Source organism: Dermacentor albipictus, chromosome 5 (assembly GCF_038994185.2).
Source record: "Dermacentor albipictus isolate Rhodes 1998 colony chromosome 5, USDA_Dalb.pri_finalv2, whole genome shotgun sequence".
Classification (NCBI taxonomy): domain Eukaryota; kingdom Metazoa; phylum Arthropoda; class Arachnida; order Ixodida; family Ixodidae; genus Dermacentor; species Dermacentor albipictus.
Window position 1 is genome coordinate 46,499,405 of NC_091825.1, and position 15,616 is coordinate 46,515,020.

Sequence of the window (15,616 nt, forward strand, 5' to 3'; positions counted from 1 at the left end):
AGCTCCTTAACGCTGTCGCGGTAAAACTGACATTTATGCAGATGATGTGGGGAATCTAGATATAAACAAATAAAATGGACGCCACGTCTACTAAGTGCAACGGTGAGCTTAGCCAACGTCTGGATGGTCTTCACCGTGACAATTATTGCGTTTAAGTAAGCTACGCCTGGATGGCCTTCACCATGGCAATTATTGGGTTTAAGGAAGCTTCGCCTGGATCACCTTCACCATGGGAATTATTGCGTTCCAGTAAGCTCGCTCAGGCCTAGTATGTTTAAGGATATGACGATCGATATGCGCAGCAAGCCGGCTATAACACGGAGCACGATTTTGTACGTGGTTTTGCCACTGCTTCAATCTGTCGTGCTCGGCGCATGAGAAAGCGCATACAAATTTCTATACAACTCTTTGTGCGGCCGCACTTAATGTTGAGGTTACTGGGACCTCTGGAGTAATATTTAAGAGGTTCTGAAAGTCTCACCTTTACCAATGCAATCACTGTGTACATAATGATGTCATGAATAAACGACGCTATCTGAAAGAAATAACAAAACATTTTAGGTAGAAGTTCAAAGCAACCATAAAGAAGACCAGTCCACTGCATTCGAAGCAATGGACTAGCAAATATGAACGCTGGATCGAAGCATAGGGTTAGGACTCTTGTGTAGAACATCATTTCTACTGAAGGCATCGTATACTACGCCGACTTCAGAGACTGACACCGGCAAATAAACCCTCGTTTGCTACCCGAAGGCATCGAAGCTGTCGGAGTGGAGACCCTCGCTATGTGGTGGATGACAAGAAAGAATTTTTGATAGTAATAATTGCATCACCCAAAAGAGAATGAAACCAATGAAGAAGTAGGATCAATCACTTGCTTATCTTTTTTTAAATGCGACATTACAACGTAACATTAACATCAACGCTTAGTGTGAAATAAGTCGCTCAGGCTGTTGCTGAGTTGGCGGCTTCACAGCGCAGACTTCGCGCTCCACATCCACACACACAAGACCTAAGTTCACAGAATGGCGTAGGCTTGAAGTGACTAACAGTGCTAGAGCATGGAGTGTCGCTGCAACCAACGTTTCGAGACAACAGAACTTGTCTTCAGCCGGACAGCAACTGTTTTTCTTAGCCGCACTTATACCTTTGTTTACACGCACTCGATGCCTGCACGAACACCCTGCATAGCTTCATCTGTAGTCTTCCCTTGAGTGCCAATGCGAGGCGTCCCACTGACATTTGGTTCCCATCGAGTCCTGATTGTACCCCTGATTTAAAGCAAACAACTGCACTTCCAAAAGTAAGTCCTGGACCCATTACACCTTTCTACATACCCTACAGCACCTTGTACCTATAGTATCTTCGTAGTATTCTGTGTTTCGTTATCGCCGCATTTCTCTTCTCCTTTGCTGTTATCTTTTTCCCTATGTTTCCCTATGTCTATCGCACTCGCTTATCCATACAACAAGGTATCCATGTTCTTTTACTCGAGGTATTCACTGGCCGTGTATTGATACCGTCTGTTCACTGTTCCCTGTTTGTTCACTGTTCGTTCAACTATGGCGCTCTATGCCATCTGGTGGAGAGCGCTGAATTAAAGTTAGACGACACTTGGCGGCTGCGCCGCAGAGGGCGACAGTGACTTGGAACTCGCACTACACCTCGTTTACTACTGCTCACATACGTCTTTCATTATATCCGTACTTGTCTACTGTTGCTGCGCATTCTCAGCATGACGACCGATTAGTTCACACTATCGGCATGTTCATAGGATATCTACAAGTCCAACCAACCAACGCTTTGTTTCTTGAAGTGGTTACATGATACCCAGATTCCAGATACGCCAAATCCGTCTGACGTCGGCTAAGAAGCCCTTGTCGTCAAAATGTTGCACCTTCTACAATTTATATTGTTCCCAAACAACAACGTTCATGTATCTTACATGAATGTTTTAAACACTCTGCACTCACTACTTTTTTGTCAGGAACGCTATGTCGCGCTTAATCGCACATGTCATTCGTTACCTGCCTAATGGCAGGTAACGAATGGCATACAAGATAGGTGATTGTTATTAGGGGACAAGATGAGCCCCAAACGGTGCACTTTTTTTTGCAGTATCGGAAGCAAGATACAGTTTGCTGCAGACAAACTTACGGCATTGCTTTTTAAAGAGAAGCCAACTAAATCAAGACAGAAGGGCGCCATCTACAATAGGGGTTTGCAGGTTTGCAGGTGCACGCGTGTGTACTTGTGCGTCCATCGTTGCGTGCGTGCTTGAAGTATACTCAAACATGTACTTACGCGATAAGAATCTTCATCGATATCCGCGTCCAGCTTTTCAATGCGTTCCTGCAAAGACCACAAATAGCGAGCATATACAAACGCTAAAACACATGTATTCTTATCGTGCTGCAGACATACACATAAATAGGCACATCCAGGTTTAAATGCCGGCAGCGTCACCACGTTGCACATGGCGACCTTAATACCACTCTTCAGTCCATGAAACACAATATTCCTTAGATGACACAAAAACTAACGTCCACGACTCTTTTACGTTGATCGTTAAACAGGTATCGACAGGGAGAAAAGAAATACCTGATTGAGGGAGGAATCGGACGATTCCTCTCCTTAGCTGAATTAGCTGAAGGAGACAGCCTCGGCCTCTCATTATTTTTTATTACGTGCGCTGGCTCATTACAGTGAATAGTTTCATGAACAGATGTCACTGCCGCATTACTTGACGCAAAACTATGCAGACTCTATATTCTCCTCAGTAAGATTCACTATATCACTCTATCGCCATCAGTTTTGCTTCTTTGAAACATACATACATCCCGCAAATTCAATCTTTTTCAACAAAGTACTCCTTCCGTGAGTGAGCACCACTGTCTGTGTGCTAGTACAGTACGCTAAACAGTATGCAGTACCAGCACGAAGAAAGCATCGGAAAGCTTCCTCGCTTATCGAGGTACGGAAACCACGTGCACCGAGGAGCGCACTCCAGTCCGAGTTATTAAACATGCCCTTATGGCGAAATATGAAGCTATGTTCAATACCTTTCCTCTGCTTAAGTGACATATGTCATTGGTACTCCTACACACAAAATATTTACTGCCAGAGCCATTCATAAATGTCAAAATTATTTTTCGACAACAGTCGACCTCACGCGCGGCTAGTTCATCTCGCGAAAATGTTTATGCTTAGATCTGCAATTTTACTAATATGATGTGAACATGCGTCAAAGAATGCCATCCAAGAATTGCGATAGCTTAATCTAGAAACGCCCCATGTGAAAAAAGTGTACTTTAATTAAAGATCTAAAACGTGGTTATCGAGGAACTTGATAATTGATGTTTCAACTTTAGAAAGCTTAAGACAGAACACGGATTCACAAAAAGCTCTTACGCTAGGATTGTTCGTAAGAAAATCCTAACCGGTCCTGATGCTGGGCGTATTAGCGTAGGTGGCCGTACAAGCATATGCCACATAGGAAGCTAGGATTTCAAGATATAAGTTCCCGTCGAACGAGTGATCAAATTATTCGGGAGGCTATCCGTGCGTCGTTCCTGGAAGTCACATTGTTGCCTTGGAATGTAAACTCTTAAGTCTACAGGTGAAATGAATAATTCAAAGGCAACATTCTAAATTGCCATGACTGAAAAAAGTGTCGTCAAATTCAACCTGAAATCTCGTAGAAATTGAGAGCCAACGCACAGTTACGCATCAAAAAGAACACCAAGAAATACAGTGTGGTCCACGTCATTTTACTGCTCATACTTTGCTGACACTGCTGCGGCAAGTGCTCGCTGCAGTTGTGTGAATGCATTGCGCAGAAATGTAGAAAGTTGCCTCCAACCACAAGTCATCTGAGCCGGGTGATCTCACCCTTCCCGTAGGGAACGATTCGCACGTACTCTGTGTTCACATGTTTCTTTTACCAGCGGACCATACTGTACTATACACTTTCATATAATGAAGCTGCGTGTTCTAGGTAACTAAACAAAGCGCCATACAAGCTAGGCCGACTGGAGTGACTTACGTATTTCGACGAGAACTTGGAAGCAGCTATGTGTCCCACGTAGCAAAACAGGGTCGACCCTGTGTTCCAAATAAGGAAGACGCTGAGCATTCTCAGCACATCCGCCTACGCAGAAGAGGTGAGATGACGTCACTGACATCATTTGTTCACAGTGAACAGTCTAGCAAGTTGAGTTCAGCACTTGAACATTACATCTGGACTGCCGAAAAAGGTAAACGGTGGCTTTTCTTTTCAAAACGTGGTTAGTGGCATACGCCTTGGTCACGGCCTTGAATTCCGAGAATATAGAGGAGTTCTTGCAAAGGTTCTGGGATATCCCCACTTCAGACAACGTAAAGCTGTATCGCTCTATGCGGACACAAACTTTTTCGCTTCAGGAGGTCAGCCATCAACAATCCTCATTCTAAATCTGCCGTGCTCTAATTGTACATGGGCGTTTCAGAGTGGTAGCCTGAATCTTCTTACCTTGTCGTGCCCCGAATCTCCCAATAGACTTTTAGCGGTAGTTGGCTTAAGTAAAGCTCGAAAGTAGTGCCAGCTTGTTTCCTTGAAAGGCACGTCCCCACAGAATGCCAGAAAGAAATTACTGCAGAAACTCCATTGATGTGCTTGTCAGATAATGCGTAAGCATCATTTCCAGTCGCTCACCTCACTCTCATGCAACGAATGATCGATTAAGTGGCCGTGTTGCGCACACCGCGGCTCACTGTATCGAGGATGACGCAATGTGCTGCAAGTATTGCAATGACCTGTTGCAATTACCCAGTTGGTGAGAATGTTATTGGGTGAAATCTATGTATTCGTAATCTGAATTAGGTTTAAGCAATGTAATATGAAGTAATCATCATTATCCTTATTTATCTTGGTTGGGCTTAAGTAATGTAATCGTACTCAATCTTAATCGGGCTGATCATATTTAAATACTCATAATTATTCCTGATTAGTCTTGCGCAATTTAGTGTTATTCAAGCGAATCTACGTTCAATTATTCTTATGTACCCCTAATTATTCATGACTAGGCTTGATAAATTGCACCTGGATTACTCTTGATTCAACTAAGTAATATAACGTCACTTCATTATACTTAGTCGCACTATCATTATTTACCCTGAATTATCCGTCTTGACACTTAATTCCATCGTAATTAATCGCATTTAGGCTCCATTACTTTTATTAGTCATAAAAACTTTTATTTAGGCTTAAATAATTTAATCGTAATTCATCTTCATTAGGTTCAAATAGTGATAGGTACCCGTATATATTCTTGATTACGTTTAATTTTTACAGCGAAGCTGTCTATGGGTATACCCTCCGAAAAAATCGTGGCGGCGAACAGAAAATGCCTTGCGGCAAAGTCAAATTTGTCCCGACTGCTCTGCAGCTCTCAATCTAATGTAGGTATCTTGGAAAAAATCATACTGAAATTGGCCACTAAGATGACTCTGCCATTACGCCGAGTTTAATTTATTTGTAGCAATTAGTTAGTTCACAGTGAAATTCTAAACGTTACAGAATTCCCGTCTGCTGTCAATACATGAGCATCTACGGATGTAGTATGCTTACAGAAAACGGCTGTAACTCTTGTTTTATCTTAACTATCGCGAAACAAATTATATAACAATTATCCGCTAAGATAACTCTAATATTACGCCGAGTTTCATTTACTTTCCCAATTTCGTAGTTCACAGTGAAGTTTCATTCAGCTAATTAACTAGGAAGCGTGCTCAAACGCAAATTACAAACAAACGTGTTTTGTTTCGTGCACTCCTTTGGACTGGGCCCAGCATATCGTCGCTCGCATCAATGCTCGGTTTAACGGCCACCTGCGTCTAAACGGCGCTCTATCGCAGCTGCGTCTGTAGAGCGGCGTCCTACAAGCCTTTCGACGGTACCTCCGTGTATGTATGACGTAATGCGTGAAGTAGTGCGCGACGTAGTGTGCTCCTGATATTTCTTTGTATTTCGCATAAATGACATACACATAATTATATGCATAGTTACATACCAACAAAACTCCTTACCAGCTTAACGTATATTACCATAGCACCTTCGCTGGTCAACCACCTTCACAGGGCGGAATGGCTCCACAACTTCTTTTACTCTAATTACGTTTGATTACGCTAGCTATTTCAAACTACATTTATTTCAATAAGTCTTGTAGGTAATTATTCGATAAACAATAGTAATCAGTAATTAACTATACTCCATTAGTAGCAAGGAGTCTTATCTAGGCTAACTTAATTTTCTCGTTATTCATCTTTGTCTTTTGCTAACCTTAATTGCTCTTAAACCTCTTTAGCACATGGTACATAGCCACGACTTTCTATCTCGGCAGTCACACGTCATCATAAGGCCTTCTCTTCATACCCTACTAGTGCCCCATGTGACCTTTGGAGCGCATCGCGTCACGCCTTACAAACAGACGGATGGACGGATGGACGGACAGATTTCCGAAGAAAATAGCCCTACAATGCTTACGTTTTGAAGAAAACATTTCTAACGAAGCAACCATAAAACGTACGCTTAGCTACTGTCGCCTTATCGCGCCATTTCATGCACCCACGTGCATATAATTGAAGAATTATAGGCCCATTATCTTGCTTTCAGCATTGTGCAAACTATTCACCAATTTTCAAAAGAACAAGCGCAATACTTCACTTCAATCAACCAAGAGAACAGGCTGGCTCCAGGAAGAGATATCCTAAAATGGATCACCTCCATGCGGTCAATCAGGCAATCGAGAAATCTGCGGAGTGCAATCAACCTCTCTAAATAGATTTCATAGATTATGAGGATGCATTTGATTCAGTTGATATACCAGTTCTCACAGAGGGATTGCGTAATGAAGCAGTACAGGAGGCATACGTGAATATCTTGGAAAATATCTACAGATTCCACAGATACCTTCTTTGTTCTCCACAAGAAAAGTAGAAAGTTACCCATCAAGAACGGGATCAGGCAAGGAGACACAATCTCTCTAATGCTATTCACTGCGCGCTTGGAAGAAGTATTTGAGCTATTAAACTGTGAATGATAAGGAGTGAGGATCAATAGCGAATATCTCAAAAACCTTTTGGTTTTCAGGTGACATTGTCCTGTTCAGCAACACTGGGGACAAATTACAACAAATTATTCAGGACATTAACGGAGAAAGCGTAAGAGTGGGGTTGAAGATTATTATGCAGCAGGCAAGGATAATGTCCAATATCCTGGCAAGAGAACACAAATTCAGGATCACCAATCAACCTCTAGAGACTGCGCAGCAGTACGTTTAACTGAGTCGATAACTCACAGGGGACCCTGATCACGACAAGGAAATTTACGGAACAAGAAAAATGTGTTGGAGTGCATACGACAGACATTAATAAATCATTACTGGGAGTTTACCACTGTCGTTGAAAAGAACATTGCACAATCATTGTATTTCACCGGTGTCAGCATAAGGACCAGATATTACATGTTAAAAAAAGCGCTCGTAAACAAGTTAATGACCGCGCAGAGAGCGATCGAACAAAAAAATGTTAGGCGTGACGTTAAAAGGCAAGAAGAAAACGGTGTAGATCAGAGAGCAAACAGGGATAGCCGATATTCCAGTGTACATTAAGACGAAAAAATTGAACTGGGTAGGCCACACTCTTGAAAAAGTTTACGCCGTTCGGGGCTTATCTTGTCCGACAACAACAATCGTCATCTCCCTTGCTTGCGTTTCTGTGCTCCCTACTTTACTCTCCAGAATGCAATACCGCGTTGATAGAGCGAGAGTGGTTCGTGACCGTCCACGCCATTCGCGGTCAAGAAAAGATATGCGAGCAAAGCAGGCAATTAGGCAATTTACAAGCGCATGTTGAAATCAGCTAGTAGTGCAGTAGACCTAAACATAGGCTGATGATGAGGAAATAACTGCATTACCATGACGGCGCACCTTTTTGGCGCCCCGCATCCATGATTTAAACAGCGCTTACCACATTGCAAAGTGTTTTTTAGGAGCTCATTTGATACATGTCCTGCTTCTTCGAGAAGCGAAGCGCAACTGACGGTGGTCTGGTACAGATCACTGTTAGTTGCACGTTATACAGGTACTTAAGTACCCTACACAAAGATGTAAAAATATGCAAATTCCACGTAGCTGAAACATAAATAACAGAACCAAGGTAACGTTTGCCGTCGTTTGAAGATACTCGTGTTAATTTTTGCACTCAGCCTAAATACATAATTAGTCTGAATGAATTATTCAGCTATTCAAATATTGTGATTAGATGAAAATTTTGAATGGGAAAATTGTGGAGCAACATGAACTCTCGGCACAGCTTTCTGTTGCAACATAACAATGTTTTTCCCAGCATGGAAGAAACCCGCGAATACACGCAAAGTGACTCGAGTGGCCAGTCGCGTGCGAAGGCGCTCGTTCCTGCGTTGAACGTCGGAGAGCCTCGGTGACGTAGCGGAGCAAACGAGCACAGCGAAAGGTGAAAGAGCGATCGCGGAGCGGGGGATGAAATCCGGCTAGAGAGAATACAAGGCGAGAAGGAAAGCGGAGGAAGCCACCTTGAAGCAGCACCAGATGGCGCTCACGTCCGTGCATCCGCGGCGACACCGGCACCGGCCGTGCGGGGGAAAGAAAACAAAAGAACCAGAACGCTCGCCTTCGCGCGTAGTGTTCGCCGCAATCGTTTCATTACGGTTGTGTAAGCTGGAGTTGCCGGGAACCGGCAACGGTGTGGCCGGTCTGTAAACAGCGCCGCGCGTCGACTCTGTGCCACTCGTTGAACTGATCGGTGCGATGCCCTAGTATATCATGAAATCAAAACAAGTATACAGCTGCGCTCAAATTTCGCATTGGGGAGTATCGCAATCCTCCGTGATTTTTTTTTATAAGCTATACTTTGAACCCTATTTGCTTAAGCAGCTAATCCTTCCCCCGAGTAACATTTCACATAGTCTAGATCAGTGTTATAAAATCGGTGTTCCACAGTGTCAGACTACTTCATTTTCTAACTCTCACCTATCACGCACATCCAACGAGTGTAATCACCTCACAGTATCAGTTGCAACTATTCTAGACCACCACGCATTCTTGAATGGATAATGTAACGTCGTATTGCAAGTAAATGATCGTTGTTTTATATTTTCTGCTGTATTAGTGTATTCTGTGAAATAACAAATGTTAAGTAGATTTTCTCCCTCATTGCTAATATTCTGTAAGCAGGACAAATCTGTTTCATGCATCTGGTATTAACACTCCCCTGTGTAATGTCGTTAAACCTCGAAAGTAGTTGAAATAAATAGATATATAAATACAAACATTAAAAATACTTATTTATTTATTTATTTATTTATTTATTTATTTATTTATTTATTTATTTATTTATTATGCGAGACATAAGGTATTGTAGAATCATAATGCTGTGTTGAAGGTAGTTACAAAATCAAACGCTTATTTCCACACAGCGTGATTACCAGCATCAAAGAATGCATGCACATTAATTTATCATCGGCACATTTGAAGAAATGCGAGTTATTTTGGCGACGGTCGCAACGTACGTTGTTTTGGAGAGTGCCGATCATCGTGAAGTCGGAGAGCAGGTTCAGCGAGGTCTCGATGCCAAAGGCTACATCGTAGTAAACACCTTTCCCTGCACACGAGACAGTTTTGTAAGCAGAAGTACGACTGTCATAACCAGAGTTTTTAGAACACAAATTCTCCCCAAAAAGAAAAGTGAGGAAGGACATTTCAAATGTACAAATAGGAAAGGGGGCGAGCGCTGGAAGGAATCCCAACAGGAAGCTCACTATTGCACGTCGCAAGCAGACTTGCACGTAAAGAATTGCATTTCTGAGAAACCCGCATAGGTTTCCTGTGTGTCTTGGTGGTGAATTCGGGTGGATGAGGCTTGTTCTTTTCATGAACCTTCCTTCGCCTTGCGGAATTCCACAGAACTGATTTGCCATCGTTAATTAATTGTTTTATTTTTTATATAAATGTCTAATTAGCTTTATTGCTCGATAGCACTGATTGTAAGTCAACCTTTTTCGATAACGAGCTACTTGTATGTTTAGTTAATTGACAAGACAAGCTGTAGCAGGTGAAGCAGTTTTGGGAAGTTGAATTTGGCGGGGACTGCAGCAGAACGCCGAAGATAGTGCATACAGCAGCCAATTCATACAGTAAGCCCTGGAGCTCAATATTCCTGTCCCCATGTTAACGCTCCGCCAGATGTTGGCCCAAGAATTAAACCGGTGCTGGTATCTCTTGACAGCGACGGTCATCCAGGGCGTTAATGGCAGGATGCCACCTGCTCATGATTTTTACAGGTTTTCCTTGGCCCAGCCGGTAGCGTGTTCAAGTCGCAACAATAGCGAAGCACCGCGATTCACGGAGCACCCACATGCCGAATAGCCAGAATCTTGTGCGAAAGAGGTCCGTACTATAATGCACTACCCCGCTCCCGAGAGCGCACATGGGGTGAGTTTTCAGTGTCGCTGCTCATGCATTCAGGACAAAAACAAGGAAAGTTGTCCGGTGAAATTCTTGAAAAACAACAGGGCACACGCTCACTCCTGCAAGTGCGCTTCTCCACACACCTTCTACGAGCTAACCAAGATGGCAGGCCCCGGACTTGAATACTAAACAAGGTGTCGACGTGTTGGCCGGTGACGTCATTCCCGCCGCCTAGTGTGCCCGCACCATCGAAGCTTTCAAAAGCGCGTCCCGCCTATTATTATGCAACCATCTTTTTAAGGAAAAGTTAGACTTGCAGGAAAGGCTGATTGCACAATTTCGCATACGTTCTGACGTTAGTAAACATAAACAATGTTTGAAGTACTATAGAAGAGGTGCTGAATATGCCAGAGAAGTTCGTTCTGTTTACGTTATCTGCTCAATATTTTTAAAATTCGGTGGAAAGTACGTGTATTTAGAAGTAATGGACAAATTTTGAGTAACTCTTCAATTTTTTTCTTGGGGCAGTAATTGGCAACAGTAATCATAAAATTTCTGAGTGAGGTAACTGTACTTAGCAACATTTTTTTCTGTAATATATAGAAGTCTGCTGGCTATAGGATAGTTGTTGGAGGTGCTAAACAAATTACGAAATGGGCTATAGTACTTGCTTCGGTAGTGACCTCTATGGTGTCGGCCAGTGCCGGGTCCTTGTGTCCTGTGACATCACATATCAGTTTGAGGAGCTAGGGCATCCTCTTCCCCCAACGTAAAAGCATGATTTGCAACATAGCTGAAAGGCGAAGATATTTTTGCCGTATTGCTTTAAATCCAAGCAAGAGTTGTCGTTCAGACTGGGATACATAGCGCAAAAAATGACACAGGGACAAGCAGAACGTTCAGCAGAACGTAAGAAAGGTCGGGCAACGTTCTGGTGTAAACGTTGCGTTTACAGCACCTAACAAACTCTTGAGGTTGAGTGTGATGAGCTGTCCCATGAGGAAACCAAAGCCTCGTTGCGCTACCGCGCACAAAGATCCTTTTGTTGCATGCACTCGCAATGTTGTGTATAAGATCCCATTCTCGTGTGGGAAGCACTACGTGGGCCAGACGGGCAGATGTTTAAACGTGCGTCTGGCGGAGCATAGTAACAAAGTGTAGAGCATCGCAATAGATGGGCATCTGGCTGCCCATTGTAGAAAATGTGACGCGAAGGCACCATGCTTCCCGCTATTAAAACGAACTGTTGTTGTCTATCGCCACAGGAATAAGATTACGTGGGAAATTGTGGAAGCAGCTGAGATAGCCAGAGCAGGTGACGAGTGCGTTAGCACGCCGTCTATATTTTTATCAAGGAAAGAGCTTGAATTTTTGGGCATATTAGTCACTAGACTGTCTTTTCCTCCTTCCCTTCAGTGTGTTCTATTGTAGTGCCGTCCCAGTGAGTATATATATACTGACCAGCTGCAATAAATCAATTGTTGAAAGTTAGCGCTCGTCCTGTGTTCTGCTTGTCCCTGTGTCATTTTTTGCGCTATGTATCCCAGTCTGAATGTATCCCACCAACACGCCCAAACTTCTTCCCTGCTAAAGAGTTGTCGGCCTGTGCTTCAGGCCATGATATCTCCTTTAACGTGCTGACTTTATAAATGAGGTGTTGGCCAACTAAATGAAATAGTAAAAACGTGATAAGCGTGACCTACATATCACCACACATTTTCTGGCAGAGTGCAAGTGCATCTAGCGCTAAAAAAAAGGGGGGGAGGGGGGAAAGCTCGCGAAGCCTCCTACTGTCTTATATATCTCACGTTGCGCGCATCATTTAACGTCCAGCGAGAAGGCATACTACATAAGACTTGCACAATCTTTAGCGCCCTATTTCTAGCACTGTGTTTCGCTAAAGAGATTTGCTTTGTTGATTTAATTTACAGCATGTTGCATTATGCATATTGCCAAGTTTCTGTATTTCGCCGCGACATGTCCGCTTCGACGTAGGTGAACTTACTGTGTATTTTTCGGTAGCTGCCGAAGACGTAGACAAGAACACTGATTGTGTTCACCACCTGAAGAGAAATATTCACGTGAAATGTTTACACTTCTGCAAGCTAGCATCTGTACCATGCTATGAAATGATCCAATGAGTCTCACCACAAAAGCCTCACAGCTATGGTCAGAATGTGGACAGACACCCACGATCGCCGCACTGTTCGAATAAGGGTGCTGACTTTGACTGGTTGGTCATCATCATTCTCGTCGCCATCAGAATCAGCCCATTTTATCTCCACTGCTGGTTGCTCCAGCTGATCAAATTAGCATGGATCGAGGTAGCGCAACAGAATATTCGTAGATGGCACCAAGAGTACTTTCATAAAGAGGTCGAATGATGTAGAGAGCTGCCAACGAACGTATTGCAGTCGCTCAAGTTTAACACGAGCATCCAAGAGGTTTTTCTTGTGTATAAGAATCCGTTAAGACTCAAGCAGTGTACGTCCGGGCAAACTTACGCAGCAGCAGCCTATGACAGTAACGACCCCTTCCTTGGACCACGCCATCTGCGGTCGGAACCCGACGCAGAGCGCTGACGGCGAGGTGGGAGGCAGCGGCAACTTCTGCTTCTTTCTTCTTAATGCAGCTCGTTGACAAACATGACGGCGATGATGAGGATCGCACTCGGGTGACTAAGTTCATCAGGTGACCACGGCTGTCGTGCATTAATCCCTCAACCAATCGCGCTCGAATTTCGCAGAGGTGTCATATCGTGGTGCATGTAATTAACCTTTTAAAGACGAGACATAAAAATACCCTGAAAAAAATGTTTATTTCCCATCTGAATTTGCAAAACGCATCAAGAATAAGCGCAATCAGCAATGTGAAAAAAAAAACATTCTGCTGAATTGTTTTCAGCAATACGGGGAAAGCCCGAGCCAGCAAACTGGCTTATATGGCTTGAGGCGAATGCTTCACCTGGAATTAGCACGGCAGCTCCATATGTGAACCGTAGTTGTACATTATTTTTCCTTTCAATCACGTGTATGACACCACTTCAGCCGGAGGTCTGATATTGGCCTGTCTGCTTTTACAGTGCTTTCAAAAGAAAGCGAGTCTTATGTCAAACTTCTTTTTCATTCCGCGTTTCTGCTCCATTTTATTGATTGATTGAAAACTTTATTATTCCACCGAGCTGGGGTGCCCGCCTCTTATCCTACACGTAGGTAGGGGGTGAGGACAAAGCAGTCCCAGCGCGTTGAGGACAGTGAGTCCTCAACGCCTCCTCTGAAACAACCAATCACGCTTGCTGCTTGTCATTCAGTGTTGTACGAAGACAGCCAGAAACTTCGTACCAAGTACTGAAACTCGGCAGGGAAAGCGATTTTCTGCTGTGTTGCTTGTAGGCAACACTCGTTATTGAAGGGTTAATAACAGGTCCGTGTACCACGCTCAGCGAGTGAAACGCGATACTCGAAAAACATGGCGGCCGGTAATGCTAGCTTTTACTGTCACCGTCCCATTCGGCATCTCCCTAGGAAAAGAAAGCGTAACGCGGCCCGCGCTTCTGGCTGCCCCGAGGTGACGATGTTAGCCGACGGCTCTGGCACCCGTGGAGGTGGCCGAGAAAAGCAGACCACGCGAAATCTCTCCGGGCACATTGCCTCTATTTCAACGTATTGCTGGATATTCTCACAGGATATATCCCGGGCATTTTTTTTTTTCAGCTCTCGTGCTCTACCACGAACGCGTTGCCGCCTCGACAGTTGAGCCCTCTTGTGCCTTTATTTTTAGAGCGCAGCTCTTTGGCGTCCGTTCCTGGGTTTCGCGTCGTCGTCGGCGTTGTCGTCGGCCTCGTAACCAGCTCCGCCCCCCTTTCATCCCCCCAGCGCTAGCAGCGACCGACTGATACCGCTGGATGCCGCTGACGCCGCTAGAGAGTCAAGATAACGTGACTGCATAGAACACCGTCGCCGCCATGCAGAAAGAGGAGGAAAGGGTCCCTCCCCCCTGTTCTTGTGTGGCGGATAGGGTGCTCTTCAGTTGCCGACGCGCCGGTTATTTCGCGTAGGCCCCGGCACGTCGACGAATACGTGACCACCTTCCCACAACTAGACCTGGTTCTTAGCTCTGCGGAAGCGAGGGTATCATATTGTTTGTGTCGGCATCGGCGGCGTTGTCCCTGAAACCAACTCCGCAGCTGGGGTTGACTCACTATCGGCGTCAGCGGCATCAGTCAGTCGCTGCTATCTCTTCCCTCCTCCCTTTATCGTGTTGTCCGCTTGCTGCGCGCGCTTCTGCCCCCATCGTTTGCCGCTGGGTGTACACGCCGCCCCCCTCCCCCCTCTTCCTGCGAGTCTCCGGTTGTCAAAGCGCCGGCTCGAACTTAATTCCTTTCTTCGCTCCTCCTCCAATGCAACCCCTGTGCGGTGGCAATCAGAGAGCCAGATCGGTGGCGGCGGATATGTATATGTGCACCGCCCGAGCCGAAATTGCCGCTGCCGTTCGCCCTGTGCGGTGGCAATCAGAGAGCCAGATCGGTGGCGGCGGATCTGTATATGTGCACCGCCCGAGCCGAAATTGCCGCTGCCGTTCGCCACTGCGAAATTATCTGCCAGTTCTTTCTGAGCCATGAGCGAGACGACCGATGGAAGTCCTCCGTCTGCTGCTGCTGCTGCTGCTGCTGCTGCTAAACGAGCTGCCAGAGCAGAGGCCCAGCGCCGTCGCCGTCAGAATCCAGAGGTGCGTGCCGCCGAAGCAGAAGCTTACAGTCGCCGCCGTCGAGATGATCCAGGAGTACGCGTCGCCGAAGCAGAGCTCTTTGGCGTCCGTTGAGAATCAAGCATTGGTGTACCAAGTCGAACATATATCAGTCTATTTCTCCGACCACAAAGCTTCCTTGATGACTGTCAAGAACTGTTAGTGGAGTCTTTGTTAAAGGAATACGTGTGAAAAATAAAAAAAGATATTCTGTGATAGCGCATACATGTGTTGCTCGATTTCTTTGCCTCAATCTATCGAAAAGGTGAAACAGCTTATTTGCTGCGCTCAAATTTCGCATTAGGAAGTAACGTAATCGTCGGTAATTTTTTTCTTTTTTTCCTTTACCTTTTTATATGGTTAGCCAATAATTTTGTGATATCTAG

The 15,616-nt window shown here is 44.7% G+C and overlaps 1 protein-coding gene and 1 long non-coding RNA gene across 5 annotated transcripts in view; one reads left to right on the forward strand and one right to left on the reverse strand.

Moving 5' to 3' along the window:
• The window catches only part of LOC135900480 (uncharacterized), an 88,608-nt gene extending 75,491 nt beyond the window's left edge, over positions 1–13,117 (reverse strand). For 3 of the 4 annotated variants that reach the window (XM_065429965.1, XM_065429964.1, XM_065429967.2), the window contains exons 1-6: positions 12,989–13,117; positions 12,490–12,547; positions 9,587–9,678; positions 4,046–4,150; positions 2,305–2,352; positions 482–535 (exon numbers count right to left, since the gene is read on the reverse strand). In XM_065429965.1, the coding sequence (XP_065286037.1) occupies positions 482–535; positions 2,305–2,352; positions 4,046–4,150; positions 9,587–9,678; positions 12,490–12,547; positions 12,989–13,036 (405 nt within the window). In that variant the 5' untranslated portion in view covers positions 13,037–13,117. The remainder of the gene's footprint in view (positions 1–481; positions 536–2,304; positions 2,353–4,045; positions 4,151–9,586; positions 9,679–12,489; positions 12,548–12,988) is intronic. The other variant, XM_070538368.1, reaches the window with a different exon arrangement.
• LOC135900482 (uncharacterized) overlaps positions 1–15,616 on the forward strand; it is a 54,167-nt gene that overhangs the window by 31,796 nt on the left and 6,755 nt on the right. The gene's annotated exons all lie outside the window — the stretch shown is intronic.